Source organism: Gavialis gangeticus, unplaced genomic scaffold (genome assembly GCF_001723915.1).
Source record: "Gavialis gangeticus isolate Ggan-Ray unplaced genomic scaffold, GavGan_comp1, whole genome shotgun sequence".
NCBI classification, from domain to species: Eukaryota; Metazoa; Chordata; order Crocodylia; family Gavialidae; genus Gavialis; species Gavialis gangeticus.
Genome location: NW_017729002.1, coordinates 6312068 through 6328333, shown reverse-complemented (window position 1 = coordinate 6328333; position 16266 = coordinate 6312068). Strand labels below are relative to the sequence as shown.

Below are 16266 nucleotides of genomic sequence, written 5' to 3'. Positions count from 1 at the left end.
AGCCAATCCCGGAAACCAATTCTGAATGCAAAGGATTATTCTCTATATATAGTTTACAAAAATCCCCAGGCAGATTTAATAAGCATATTGGAGTCTAACCATCTGAACTGAGATTTTCAAAGGATCTCAAGGAAGTTAGGTGGCTCAATTCTTATTGCATTACATTTCTTTGGAAATAATGCTTGTACCTATTATAAATAACAAGTAACTGTAAAAGTGATGAACTCATTGTGGATGGTCATTAGTTGAAGCAGCATCTTGAATCTGCTTAATAAATGGTTTGCAGGAACTAATAAAAGCAACAATAATCACAACTGAATTCTGCCTCTTTCCTCATCTGTGTTATTGATAATAAATACTTTGTGTATGTTTACAGCACAAGAATGTTTTCTGTATTTTTTCTCATTACGCAAGTCTCCTTTGGAACATACTATTGGGATTCTTGTGTCATTTTATTATACCTGTTTCATAAAGATACCACTATTAACAGCTGATATAACATTATTTCAGAGTTTATGTTTAGGGAACAGTTATGGAAATTGCTATTTTTGCCCAACAGAAATGGCACCGGGGTGGGGGGGGGAAGGGTCTTCCTCAGATAAATCCTTTCAAATCTAACTAACTTTTCAATGTAACCTAAGGAAATAGGGTTATTGAAATTTAAATTATCTACCTAAACACAGGAATTGGAACAGTTCTCAGCACAGTTTAGGGAATTGGTAAGTACAGTGTGCAGAATGTTTTAAATCAATACATGTAATATTTGTTACTGATTTGAATTGAAAATACTTTTTTCCTTTGGATAGGGTCATAAATGGATCATATGTACCAGGAGTAAAGTACAATTTCCCCCCTAGTTAAAATGTAGCATGTGGTCTGTGTGTGTGTGTGTGTGTGTTTGACAATTTTGTAGGCTCAGAAATAAAAATTGTGTAAGAATACATCCTTATCTTGAAAATGGTTTTTCACAACTAATAGTTTATTTAACATATGCCTATAAGTGATACTAAGTATTTCATCCCTTCATTTCTCTATATCTATGCTATTATGTGTGCACCTATTAAACTTTTACAAAGGGTTTCATTTGAGAGGTTAGAAACTAGCTTGATGTTCAACAAATATACATGATAGTCTAGGAGGAAGTCAGTAAATGGTATTAACTTTCATAATATATGCAAACAAATGGTATTGCATTCCTTATCAATTACATTAAACATATGACTGTTGGTGTCTGATACACTATAACAATCTTAATAACATTAATGTACAATTAAGTAGATGTCACCACTAACGAATTGTGAACAATGACCTACATTGGAGTGTTTTTATAGTGGAGTAAAAGAAATTCTATACAGCCCTGAGTAAATCACCAGTAAGGGGCAAATGCAAATTTACGTACATATTAGGCTTCAAGATAAGTAATGAGGTCCACAGCTTCACAGGTGTAAGCTCCAGATATTGATATCTAAAAATATATATTCTAGGTTATGCAGCTGTGAATTTTTTACTTCACAACAGGACTGCACAGTTTTCTAGTAACCGAGTTTGTTACGGTAAGTGCATGTGAAATATAATGAAAGCATTTGTACATCAACATCGACCAGTACCCATGTGGCTTCCTTTTGATACATAACAATTAATTGTTTGGTAGGGGTGTGTGAAGTGGGCAGTATTCGATTCAGATCGGCCTGATTCAGGGGACAGAGATTCGATTTGCTGATTCAGAAGTACTCTTGGTCCACTTCTGGATGCACCACTGAGTGCATCGGGGACCCCTCTAATGCTCCCATGGGACACTCTATCCGCCCCACCATCTCAGTGTTCATGAGCCATGCCTGATACCCCGAGGTATGTAGAAAAAACGTATAAAAGCTGTGTCTATGGCTGAATCATCGAATCTCTCCAAATTGATTTGGAGGCTTCCAATTCGATTTGGAGAGATTAAAGGGTCTCCTGATTCAATCTGGATTCAGAGATTCAGCTGCCAAATCAGACCGAATCGAATCAGTGACCGAAGCTTCACACATCCCTATTGTTTGGGCCTTTACTTTCTACGTTTGCCTCTATGATGGCCTAGAATGAGCATAACATTTTTGTGCTAACACATTTTTTTATTCCATTTTAGGGCCCTGAGTTTTTTTTCCTTTGAATCATTTTTGACTGTGTTTGAAAACAAATACGAAGCTAAAATATATCCTTGAAAGTCTAACTCTTTTATAAATCTTACTTTTGTCACTGTGCAAATGCATTCTTAACTTTTTGTCTGTGTCAAACTGCATGCATACCATATTGCTTATTCAGTATTAGAAAACCACTGATCATTTCTAATGACAAAAATTCACTGAATAATACTCAGTAACAGAAATTAGTATAACTGAAATTGTAAAATAATCAAAATACAAAATAGCATAGTTGCCACCATGAATTAAGCTGTTCCAGTATAATCTCCATTTATATGTTTACATAAATGGCTATTTTATCCCCTTTTCAACAAGTCCTGGATACATCTAAAAAAGATGTTTCTAACATATCATTTTACCTGGTCATGGACCAAAGGTACACTGAGGGATTTACATATAATTTACCATAATATGGTACTGTTTAGGAATACTCACGCTTTTAAGATGGTGGCAACTATGTTTCTCTAGATAGAGTGTTAATGGGAAATTAAACATCTGATTCAAGACTAGGCATTTTCTTATACACACGTCTATTGCTGCAGGAATTTAAAACCCTTGGAGCTGAGTACATACTATTCTTATTTGCAACATAAGGCATAACATGCTCTGAAATGTACATGCCATTATGGACCCGACCATCTCTGGAACAGTACGAGGCTGTGGACTTTATGGATGACCTTAAATAATTATCATTTCTTGCTTGTGATGGTAGTGATTGTTTATAGAGGTCAGATGGACTTCGTCTTAGAGTTAAGTGCTGATCATCACGATAAGAGTGCAGAAAAGGGTTATCTGCAGAATGATCAGGATACAAGGACTTGCTCCGCTTACTGTCCTCCAGAGCATGCGTTAAAAGTGAGGCTTTGTGGCTCAACAGTTTGTTTTGGGGGAGATTAAACATATTTGCATACGGGCTGCCTTCTAGGAACCTCTCTTTCTCTTTCAAGCTTATGCTTCGAGCAGGTCTTCCAACATCAATTTCTCGGGGTTTATCAAGGATGTTGTCAAAAGAATGTTGCCTGCTGATTCTCAACTTATTTTTTTTCTGGTACTGGATAGAATTATTTTGGACCCAGTCACGTTCATACATTTCTTCAGGGTGCGCTGAGTTGGTTGTTTCTTGCAACATTTGATCTTCATCAATGTCATAGAGGTTCCCAATCCTCAAGCAAGCATCACATTTATAGGGAGACCGGCTTAAAAAGTGGCCTGTGTAACTGGGCAGATTAGAAAGACAGCTCCTGCAGTGGGTGGAATTCTGCCTGTATCTCTCATTCACATCAACTACTGAAGTATTTTTATCTTTTAAGCTATAGTGCTTTGAATAAAGTTTGTACTGGTCATTATCTGGAAGACTGCCTTCATTATGCAAGGGAGTCCTGTTAACTTGTTCTGCTTTCCTGTAGTTGTCATTATGGTCTTGATAAACATCAGGAAATTCAATAGTCTCCGGAAGAACAATATTTTCAATATACTCTGGTGGATCCAGGTGGAATCCTGGTTCCTTATCACCATCAATGGTGTAAATTTTATCCCGGGGAGCACTTTGTTTTGTTTTTAGATATGTCAGTTCCACTTCACTACAGTCCTTTGGGTATTTTGACACCACAGATCTTTTTTTAAAATTGTCCTTGGTTTTGTGGTGTTTGTTATTATTTTCAGGTTCCATATGGCAAGTGGCTCGGCTTGAGGTATCTGAAACATCTGAATGGACAATCTCTTCTGGAAGATATCTTTGGCTCTTCACAGAAAGCTGTCTGTTTTCTTCTGAACCATTTTCTCTCTGTGAACCTTGGTTCTGACGTAGGGATTCTTGACGTAAAGATTCGACAGATTTTCTCCAAAGCTGCCTGGGTCTGGAGTTTACTTTTGCTTCTGCTGTAACAGCAACCTCTACTGTATTTGGATTAGATTCATTCAGTGTGAGAGGATGCTGACCTTGGAATACATAGTTATTAAGATTGTCTTTATGACGGTTGCCAGCAAACGTCTGCAGTTCACTCATATTGTCACCAAGAAAATTGTCCTTTGGTTGAAAAGATCTATTGTCAGAAAATATCTGGTTCCCCTTATCCATGACCATATCCATAATTAAGGAACCCCTTTGAATAAAATCAGCTGTTCTTTTGGGGGAGTTAATTCTTGAAGGATTAATGCTTGTCATGTTTTTGGCTGTTCGTAATAGTTTTAACATATTGGTTTGGGAATTGGTCAAAGTAAAGTCAGGTGACTTCTTTTTTTCCTCAATGTGTACTCCATGAATACAGCTATAAATACCCTGTAATAAAAGTAATGCAAAAATGCATTAAATCACCAGCTTCAAACTTCACATACTTTAATTATATATTTAATTATTAGCAACATTAATTCAATTAAAAATCACTTATTTAATGAGAAAACAGAATATAAATGCATATCCAGCCCTGAAGCATATTCTTAGAATTGTACATAAGAAGGTGATACTAAATATTCCTTGGTTTATGGTCCAAATAAAAATACACATTTCCCCAAACTAGATGATCTTTAGTGCCATAAGTCTTGGACACTGTAAAAGGAAAATGTGTAATGTTACACTGTTAATGTTTGACATGCTTATGTTCTCACCTGCCATGCACCTGTAAACCTGAACCCAATATGGCATGCAAGACAGCTTCCTGGTGGGGAGATGGAGGCTGGGTTAGATAGGATTCAAACCCATCACAAATCCTGATGCTTTTATTTCTAGCATCTCAAGAGATACTCTTCCTTTTGCCACATCAACTCCTGACAGTTCAACAATTCTGAGTGAGCTCAGTGCAATCAATAGAACTGCACATGTAGTAAGGTACCACTCAAAGCAAGAGTATCAGGAACCGGCCCTCTGCCATAACCTGTCTAGAAAGAGCTAGTCCATATTGAGCAACGCAAGCAATAAATGAAAGAAAGTGTTAACACATTTTCTGTAAATTTCCTAATGACTTACCTCCCCCTTACTGACTGCTAGATAATTAGTATAACACTTTAGTAAATATCTGGGATGAAGACTACCACTGTTTTCAAAGGAAATAGGTGTTATGAGGTTGTAACTACAACACCTCAATAACTAGAACAGAAACAGGCTTGCAGTGCTACTAATCACAGACCATCAAAATAAGCGCAACAGAACAGCCCTATATATTAAATAGCTCTGCAGTTCCAAAGCTGTGAAAATTAGGTGCCTATATCTACCTATTGTTAGTGTTAGGAAGACTTATGTGGGCCCTGGCACAAATCTAATGCTCATGAGTCATTTTTCAGACAATAGCCCCAATAAAACTAACAAGCCAAATGCAGAGATCAGTCACTTCTCTTTGAGTCCTTATTGATACCAAACCCTCAGGACTTCTATGGATATCATGTCTGATTAAGTCCTGGGCTAAGAGTATGTGACTGCAACCTAATTTAGCCAATAGAGCATACACAAATGAAAGAAAAACAAACTCAGCGTCCTGCTTTTTCTTTGCTAACCGGCGTATAATGATGAGTGTGGCGGGGGCTTGTCATTTATTTTTTAATGCTATCCTTCCCTTCCCTTTCACATTGGACAAGACGATGACTATAGAAAATGCAGAGCAAGTGATGGGTAAATCACTAAAGTTAATGAAGCCCCAAAAGATTAGATGCTTGTCTGAGTTGCCCACCCCCCTTTAATCCTCAAAAGTGGACTGGAAGATGAGCAAGAATGGGCAATTTCATATAGCATTCCTTATTTCCAAGGAAATGAAAAACCTCCTCTTAAGTTATTTTAGACCTAATGTCAGATTATGGAGTAGTGCAAATATGAAACAACATCTTCCAAAAAATGTTAAATTAATCTTTTAAAATTGGATTTCATTTGAGTTTTGTGTGAAGATTAAAGTCGGTCCTTAAATTCAAACTTGTTTACTCATCAGTATAGAAAGTATTAAATGGACATTTCAAAGCTGATGCTTTTTTAGCCATACATTTTTTTTACATAAATGGGTTTTTTTCAAAGTACTTGAGAGAATTTCACATAGAAATAAGAGAAAATAATAAATGCAGACTTAGAGTGTACTGTAAAACTGAGTTTTTTGGTTTGAAAAGTATAAACCCTGTGGTTGCAGGGCTACATTAACATTTAAAGTAAACACAGGAATTCTATCTGCAGAACACCAAAGAAAGAAAATACTGTAATAAACAAAAATAAAAGCAGGCATCCTGAAAAGCTTCTGTACTAATCAAGATAAAAAGATCCTGAATGAAAACAAGTAACTGCTGACAGAAATGCAGCCTCAAAGGAAAGTATGAGAGGATTAGAGACTTGCATTAATGCCTGCAGACAGGCGGCCAAACTGATCCTTTGGAGTACAGATTCTCAAACCTTTTTAAAGGATGGATTGTGAATTGCAAGATTATTTTCATAGTTTCATAGTTTCTAGGGTCGGAAGGGACCTGAGCAGATCATCTAGTCCGACCCCCTGCCATGGCAGGAAGAGCACTGGGGTCAAATGACCCCAATAAGGTGGTCATCCAACCTCCTCTTAAAAACCCCCAGGGTGGGAGCCTGCACCACCTCACTTGGAAGCTGGTTCCAGACCCTAGCCGCCCTGACCGTGAAGTAGCGCCTCCTGATGTCCAACTTAAACCTTCCCTCCGCCAGCTTGTGACCATTGTTCCTGGTCACTCCTTGCGGCGCTCGGGGGAACAGGGACTCCCCCAGCGCCTGCTGATCCCCCCTAACCAGTTTATAACAGGCCACAAGATCCCCCCTCAGCCTTCTCTTTTGAAGGCTGAACAGGTTCAGGTCCCGCAACCTTTCCTCATAGGACCTACCCTGCTGTCCCTTGATCATACGAGTGGCCCTCCTCTGGACCCTCTCGATGCTGTCCACATCCCTCTTAAAGTGCGGCGCCCAGAACTGGACGCAGTACTCCAGCTGCGGCCTGACCAGTGCCGCATAGAGGGGGAGGATCACCTCCTTGGACCTGCTCGAGATGCATCTGTGGATGCACGACAAGGTGCAGTTGGCCTTCCTAGCCGCCTCCCCACATTGCCGACTCATGTTCATCTTGGAGTCAATAATGACTCCCAGATCCTTTTCCACCTCCGTGCTGACAAGAGGGGAGTTCCCCAGCCTGTATGTATGGTGCCGATTGTTCCTCCCCAGGTGCATCACCTTACACTTGTCTGTGTTAAACCCCATCCTGTTCTCCTCCGCCCATCCTTGTAACCTATCTAGGTCCAACTGTAGCCTGTTGCTCCCCTCTATTGTGCCCACATCCCCCCACATCTTAGTGTCATCAGCAAACTTGAACAGGGTGCTTTGCACCCCCTCATCCAAATCACTGATGAAGATATTAAACAGGGCGGGCCCAAGGACCGAGCCCTGTGGGACCCCACTTCCTACACACAGTTATATCAACCTTCTCATCCATTCACAATATGTAGCAGACACTGGATCACTGCAGCAATGGCTTCTGCAGAAGACAACTTTTTTCAAATGTTTTAATGTCAATAGAAAGGAAAGTCAGTGCCATGTGATCTGTTAAATCTTTCCTAAAACTATTAATGAACTTTGAGCCAGACTGTAAGAAATACTGGTTGAGAAGACAGCAAATGCTGGTTTTCCCAGACCTCATCATCTCTTCACCTTTATTATCATATATTCTTCTCCATAATCTTTTAAGGTTCCAGATATTTTTGGTTCCAACCGATGTAGAAAGCTTCTGTCTGTGTTGCACCTCCCACCTCACCACTGCATATAAGGAGCATAACTACATCACTCTCATCATCTACCCACTCTGCCTCATCCTACTGATTTAGGGACCAATTTAATTAAAACCCCACCTTGCTGCCATATGTAGCACTGGTTCCTTTTCACTCCTCAGCACTACTGGAGCAAAAACCCTATCTACTGCAGTTACTGTTACCATTACCTGGAACAATTCCTCTCTCTCTCACCAACTCCCTTTCTATTTTATCTGGCCATCCAACTCTCTCCCCTCCTGTTTAATTCTGTAATTCTATTACTTGACATGACAGTTTTACAATACACTTGTTTAAAATGTGCCATAAATATAACACTTCCTTGCCCTGTATACAAACTGATGCTTTCTATCTTGATGGTCAATTAATGTTTCATGGAAACTGTAAAACGTCAACATTTATTAAATTCAGCAAAATTGGGTATCAATTTCCACAGCAAATTTAGTTTCAAAATATCTTTATGACATAAAATTAAACTCTTATTTGCCCTTTAGATAAACAAGAAATGGGGTAAGGGTAATAAGGGTTGTGATAAGAAGGAATGCAGTGTATATCTTTCTAATGATTATTTTATGATGTTTATCTAGAGAATCTGGTTATTTATGACATTCAAAATTGTGTGGAAATATCTGCTGCAGGTCAGTATTCAGTTAAATAAAAAGGTTTCATGTCCACACATCTATTAAATAAGACTACAAAGAAATGTGTAAATAAGGATTATTTTTTGTAACTAAATACAAGTTACAAAGTGAGAGAGAGATGCATTGTCAGAGCAGGTGGGACTGGGGAACAGAGACACTTTTCCCTCCAAAATTAGATACAGCCATGGATGAGAATTTGCAAAGGTCATATTCCTTACCCACCCCAAACTCCTTTTCATGCTAGTGAAAATATGAAGTGCAAGGGTTAGTCTCCAAACAAGCAAAACAAATGTTTAAAATAGGCATGCCATAAAATTCTGTTCTAATATAAATAGGCCACAACTGTCAGTTTTCCTAGGAGAACACAACAAGGCAAAACCCAGTGTATTAGGAGAGGCTTTCATGAATAGGTTAATATGTCATTGATATTCTCACTGATATCCTGATTACCTTCTATAATGAGGTGATTGGCTCTGTGGATGTAGGGAGACTGTTGGATGTGGTGCACCTTGATTTTAGCAAGGTCTTGGATATGGTCTCCCACAACATTCCTGCAGTCAAGCTAAGGAAGTATGGGCTGAATGAATGGACTGTAAGGTGGACAAAAAACAGGTTGGAACATTGGGCTGAGAACAGTAATCAATGGGTCAATGTCTAGTTGGGAGCCAGTATCAAGTGGAGTGCCCCATGGCATTTCGTTCAATGTCTTCATCAACGACCCGGAAGATGGCTAAAAGCACACCCTCAGTAAGTTTGCAGATGACACAAAGCAGGGGAAAGTAGTAGATATGCTGGAAGGCAGGGCTAGGATTCAGAGTGACCTAGACAAACTGGAGAATTAAGCCAAAAGGAACTGCATGAGGTTCATCAAGGACAAATGCAAAGTCCTGTACTTAGGATGGAACAATCCTAAGTGCATTCACTTGTACAGGCTGGGGGCTGGCTGGCTGGGCAGCAGCTTTGTGGAAAAGGGCCTGGGGGTTCCAGCGGACAGTAAGTGGAATATGAGCCAGTAGCGTGCCCTTGTTGCCAACAAGGTTAATGGCATACTGGGCTACATCGGTAGGTGTGTCGTCTGTAGGTGAAGGGAAGTGATTCTTCCCCTCTATTCAGCACTTATGAGGCCACATCTGGAGTACTATGTTCAGTTTTGGGCCCGACATGAACAGAAGGGATGTAGACAAATTGGAGAGAGTCCAGCAGAGTGCAACAAAAATTGTGAGGGGGCTGGGGCACATGATTTATATGGACAGGTGGAGGGAACTAGGATTATTAAGTCTAGAGGAAAGAAGACTGAGAGGGATTTAATTGCAGTCTTCCACTACCTGAAGAGGGAGTTCAAAAGAGGATGCAGCTCAACTGTTTTCAGTGGGGGCAGATGACAGAACAAGCAGAAATGGTCTCAAGTTGCAGCAAGAAAAGTTTAGGTTAGATATTAGGAAGAATTTTCTCATTAGGACAGTAGTAAAATACTGGAATGGGTTACCTAGAGAGCTGGTAGAAGCTCCATCCTTAGAGGTTTTAAAGACCCAGCTAAACAAAGCTTTACCTGGGATGATTTAGCTGGGGATGGTCCTGCCTTGAGCAGGTGGTTGGCCTAGATGACCTGCTGAGGTCCCTTCCCACCCTAATTTTCTATGATTTTATGATTCTGTTTACTTCTACTTTAGATAAAAGAAAGCCCAGCAGAGTCCATTACCTAATTAAGTGCTGTTGCTTTATCAGAAAAAAGAAAGATTAAGTATGCCACCTGATTTTACTACTACTACTTTGCAATTGGTAGAATTCTCTTTAAAATTTACCTAGTCATACTGCATGAGTCAATGACATTTGTATCTGTATAACCATTCCTGCACAGTTTATGAAGTTTTCTAATTAATTAGAAAATATATGTTAGGAATGGCCTGGTTTAAAATTGTCCAATAAAAAACCTACATGCTCTATGTAGTGCACAATGCTGACAGCTGATATTTATCATTTGATTAGTGAAGGTTTTTAAAACATACTATAGACTAGTGATTAGCTCATTTCCTGTTAAAGAGCAAATAATCTGGTGTTCTTGTTATATTTCTATATTCACATAGAGACTACCCTGGTACATGCTATTCCACTAGCCAGTTTTCACATGTAAAAAAAAAAATGGCAATGTGCAGGACATAAAGCTAAAATATAACCCATTAGCTTATGAAATTTCTAAGAATATATTTCAATTTTTCAACAAAGGCCTACAATGAGAGGGGCAATGCCTGTTTTAGTGGATGTGATTAATGGTTTTAAGAAAGTAGCTGCACAAATGGAGTGAATAAAATTTACACTAACCCTGCTGATGGAGAACAACAATCCTGGCCTATCTGTGCAGACCCCAGTGAAGCAGAATCTGAGTTTCCAGTAAAACAAATGTTCCCAAACAAAGGTTATTAGGCTGAGGGCCATGGCTGCTGCAAGCATGTAAAATACGCCTGCCATGTTGTCAATATCCAGCTGGCTGCTCATGACTTCATTCTTCTCATTGTGACAAATACCTGTCAGCCACAGTGTTTCCAATTCCTCCATCTCTCCTATAGAAAATAAGAAATCATACTGTTAGGACTTGAAAACCTTTATTCACAGTGCAATGAAATAATAAGAATCTGAAACAGAGAAAGTCCTTGTGCTTCTTTAAGGATTCAATGATGCAAAAGCACTTACAACTCAAATCAGGCAACTCAATTGTTGCATGGTGTTCCTGTGCACTATATAAAATTTTCAACATTTCTTTTCCCATCATTTGAAGTATTTAAGTAACAGATGAAGCGATTTAAGAACCTTTAAAATTTTTATCAAAGCAAGACGTTGACCAATCTGTCTTCGCAACTCTCCTGTATGGATTGGGGAAGGAAATGGAATAAATGAGTGTGCTTCAGTCCCTGGAACTCTACCTGGTCATTACAAGGCCGGAGTTTAGCTAAAATGGGGAGATTTGCCTCTCCTCCCTCACCCCTCGGGACTCCTTTGCAGGTTCTGGGGATGAATTTAGAAGGTGGGTGGTTTTACTGCAGCTGTAATAGCACTCACACCATGGAACAAGCTGCTGAGTGAAGCTGTAGAATCTCCTTCCTTACAGACTTTCAAGAAAAGCATCTGCCTAGGCTGGTTTTTGAATAATGAATCTTGCATTTGTGTAGGAGATTGCATGAAATGACTCTAGATATCCCTTCCAGCTCTAGGATTATAAACTTTATCATTATAATTCTATTATAATTCTAGGCACACCCTGGAGAAACCCACATTATGGGTGCCTACAGATGTTCGTAAACTGCACCAGAAGTGCCTCCCACACCAGCTTCTTTAATGTATTTTGCTGCTTACCCTCTGCTCCCATCTGATCAGTGGAGGTTTTAAATATGCCGTGGTTTTCACTTCCCTGGTGATCAGCACTGAATAGCCTAGCCAGTGCAGCCCCTCCACCAACTGGGGAGGGGCTGCCTGGCCAGGCTATTCAGTGCTTTCTTCAAAAAGACTTTTATATAGTACCTCCCTTTTGGAGGAAATTGCCTTAAAGTCATTTGGGTTGTGGACACTAGAGAGTATTTCCCCAAGCTGGTTTTATTTCTAAGTATTTAAAACTTCCATTGTCAGTAGCTCAAACTAATAGAGTTTTAAAAGTAGATACTTGATTTTAAAATACCTGAAGGACAGTTATAGGCAGGGTGGAGAAGGTCTTTTTTCCTGTGGCCATAGGGGACATGACTAGGAGATATGGACTCAACTTCCAGCAAAGGACATCTGGTTTGGAGATTAGGAGGAACTTTCTGGCTATGAGCGTAGTCAAGCATTGTAACAGGTTACCTAGAGAAGTTGCACAGTCTCCACCTTAGAAATTTTCAAGACAAGTAGATTGGACAGACACTTGGCTGGGATGGTTTCGTCTAGAGTAATCTTGCAATAAGTAAGAGGCTGAACTAGATGACCTTGTGAGGTCTCTTCCAGCTCTACTTTCCTATGATCTTACAATCTATGGAGATCTCTCCGTTTACATTTTCTATCCTTTCAGAGGCCTTGTATCTATTACAGAATTGTACGTAACAATTGGGCAAAAAGAATATTGGCAGAAACAAGGCTGAAATACCTGGCTTCTATTCCTGATTTTGCCACAAGGTTTCCATACAATATCAGGAGTCACTTTACTAAGCCATAACAAGAAAAATGATTGCATCAATTCCCATGCTTGGGTGTCCATGTGTTTATTTCATTTTTTCTTCACATTAATGACGTAGGCAGGGGGTTGATAGCCCATGGCCCACAGAGTCTTTGGATCTAGCCCATGGAGGTGTGACTTTAGTGGCATTCAGCAGCAGAGGTCTCTGCCTGCACCATAAGCAGGTACCAGGGGCTTTGGTGGAAGAGACAGCAGGGAAAAAGTGGGAGAGGCAGCCAGGTCCTAGTGCCCATCCATCTGCAACCTGAGCTAGACAGTTCCACTCCCAACTAGAAAATATTTCTGACCCCTGCACAAGGCCACTGGGAAACTGTGTTTGTTATTATCATTATGGTACAGTGACAGGGAGTGCATAATAATGTGACCTAACTGGAAAAAACATGTCACTTAATATATGAGATTCTGATTATTATCACCAAAACAAATAAGTGTTACATGTTCTACAAGACTGCAAGAAGCCTTGAATGCAGTGTATTAAAATATACTCTTCCTGGACAGAAAACGATTACAAATACATAGCATTCAATTCTCCTGTTGCTGTCTCATTATTATTATTATTATTATTATTATTATTATTATTATTATTGCCGCCTTGCTTTAATGTCTTCTTTGGGACAATTTCCATTTTCTTTTTCCCTCTGATGTAATCATCTGTCAAGTCTTGTGGTCCATGGATACAAAAAGCAAAATAAAAAAAGGCAAACTCAGTGCGAGTCACGGGCCTCATTCTGGATCTCCCATCTTTTACTTTTCAGCAGGGGATGGTCTAGAGGGTATGCTGATGGCATATCGACAAGGGATGAAGTTTTACATTAAAGCTGTTGATTAATATATTTGACATGCCAGTGAGGCATGTGAAGAGAGCCTAAGCTTGCAGGACAAAGGACAATGACCACATAGTATTGTCAGAAGCATGAAAACCTGAAAAAGTGTTCTTTGCCACATTCTTTCCTTTTAAACTTGCTCTTAATGCTCCTGAAGAGAAATACTTTTATACCTCCCCTACACTTTTTCTATAAGCTCACAGAACTAATGAAATGACTTCTAAAATGCTTTTTATATTGTACAATGTGACTAGACTTCAAACATCTTTGGTGTTCTTCTACAGAAGCATGCCATTCAAAGTGCATTTCAATTCTAACCCTGTTAGATTTCCTTCAATAAAAGGAAATTTTCCAAAGGATGTATGCATTGCCATAATTCTAACGTACTTTTTTCATGAAATGAGTTTTGCTTCTAGCATTGATGATACAGAGAAGTATCCTGTTATCTGGCTTTATCTGCTTCAGTATTTAGGACACAATCCATTAATCCCGTGAATATTTCCTACTTTTCCCCTTCCTTTCCAATGAACCCTATACTTACAGAAGACAACAGCTTTCTAGTTTTATGAAAATCCCTAAAAGAAACTTGAAGCCTTGCTTCAAGTTTTTTGTGACCTACAAAGAAAGAGCATTTGTATCCTTTGTGCATGTCAAATGGAACGACTACTGAATTGACCTGTAACACTGGTCAATGAGATACTTCCCACACCTCCCTTCATAGTCCTCCCTAAAATCCACCAAAGCTGAATAAAGGCTCAAGACAAAGAAAAATGTGAGTCCACAACAGAGTAGTATTTCTGACATACTCATTACTAGCAGAGCTGACAATTAATCTGGACAGCTTCCCCCAGGAAAAAAAAAAAAGAAAAAAAAAATCAGCATCTCCCAGGACTGCCAAACACTAGCTTGATTTGGCTGTTGTGTCCTTTTACAATTTACAATAAAATTCATGGAGTGATTTAACTCACTTTGCTTCCTATCCATTTCTTTTTCTTTGTCATTTAGATTCAGTAATGATAAGCCAGTAACCTTTCCAAGAATGACAACACAGAAACAAACCATGATTGTTCAGACTGAGATGCACAACAGTGCCTCAGCAACACAAGAGGAACATAGTAGTTTGGAGTCATAAAGATGCTGCTGTTGTAATAAACCTTCCCATATATATGATGATGAGTAAAATCATTTGAGTGATTACCTAATACTTAAACTTCACAATGATTTACCTCATCTTACATTTCTTTGAAGTACACATTTTGAGATTGTGCTGATCATTACATTGACATATTATGAAAGAATTCAGACAAGAAACATGTAGATGAGACTGGTACTACTCATGCTTGATATATTATTTTCATATTTGGATGCACAAGACTTGTCTGGTTTGGTCAAATATACTTTTATGTATTTACAATCTGTAATTTAAATTATGGTTGTGTTATGGCAACTAAAGCTATTACAAGAGTGAACCTATACAATTTGTATCAATTGGCCACTATATTATGACTGTTCCTCTTATCTATACAAGGTATTAGAAAGATGATGCATTGGTTCAGATTTTACTAGGTATGGTCATTTGTGATTTGTGTTAACATATCTGTGGCTTAGCCCATCCAGTACACTTATGTGGCTTAGCCTGGGTTCCTGATATGAAATACTCCAAGTTTGGGGAAGTTTTGGAACTGCAGATTTGGGCTGGCCCAGTATAAAGAAGGGATCCATTTCCCAAGTAGGTCAGAGTCTGAATTCAAACACCAAAGTTTGGGTGGTGGTAATCTACATTTTATTTAGGACAGTCTCTCGGGGGAAAAAACAAACAAACTAAAACCAAAACCTTTATGACAGGAGTGCCAAAGATACAGATTGACAGGGCTTGGTGAGTTTGATACCCCTGCTTTACGAGGTAATCTGTCTCTCTACTGTTCTTCAAGTGGTCTCTTCCCTTTAAAAAAACAATGCAGCTAGAAGAGATGACACCAAGAACAAGAAGAATCTTAGCATATACACAGAGCTAAAAATACAGAGGGTTAGTAGTCTGTATAATTAGGCCTATGGGCTCCCAATAGTCTGCACACACAGGTTAGTGGGTAAAAGGTGGCAGACTGCCATCCGGAAGACCCTGAAAACTTACAGAAGACAGGTATCTTTTAAAACAGGAAGGCAGTTAGAGTCTGCACTGCAGGTACTGAATGGTCTCAAGTTATTTATTCAGCCTTTTTTAAAGAAAAAATTACAAGTTGCCGCTAGCAGCTACAGCCACACTGTTATTGATTTCTTCATTCATACACATGGGAATAGGATTAAAGGTTTATTGCCTAGTATCATAGCAAAGGATGTGATGAAAAGATAGGCCTAGAAAATAGAAAACAAACTTATCTAAACAGACTTATGATGGGGATAACAGCAAGCTTTTTTAACTTTGACAAATTCATGGCACATCAACATCATCTACCTAAAACATAGGAATGGATACACAATAATTACAGTCAGGCTTGTGTTAACTTCTTTATTTCTGTACTTCCAGAAAACCACCTAACTCCTGTTTGTTAACCTTCTCTGGCTGGGTCAGAGGTGGGCAGACAGGCAGACCAAAGTGCCATGTCTATGGTCTGGATCCAAAGCGATAGGCAATGTGTGTGTGTGTGTGTGTGGGTGGGGGGGAGGGATACAGGGGGCAT

At 39.1% G+C, this 16266-nt stretch overlaps 1 protein-coding gene across 1 annotated transcript in view; it reads right to left on the bottom strand.

Moving 5' to 3' along the window:
* Nucleotides 1-1980: 1980 nt before the first annotated feature.
* GRIN2A (glutamate ionotropic receptor NMDA type subunit 2A) overlaps nucleotides 1981-16266 on the bottom strand; it is a 152830-nt gene continuing 138544 nt past the window's right edge. Inside the window, exons 10-11 of the mRNA XM_019507473.1 lie at nucleotides 10886-11124; nucleotides 1981-4458 (exon numbers count right to left, since the gene is read on the bottom strand). Of these exons, the coding sequence (XP_019363018.1) occupies nucleotides 2668-4458; nucleotides 10886-11124 (2030 nt within the window). The 3' untranslated portion in view covers nucleotides 1981-2667. The remainder of the gene's footprint in view (nucleotides 4459-10885; nucleotides 11125-16266) is intronic.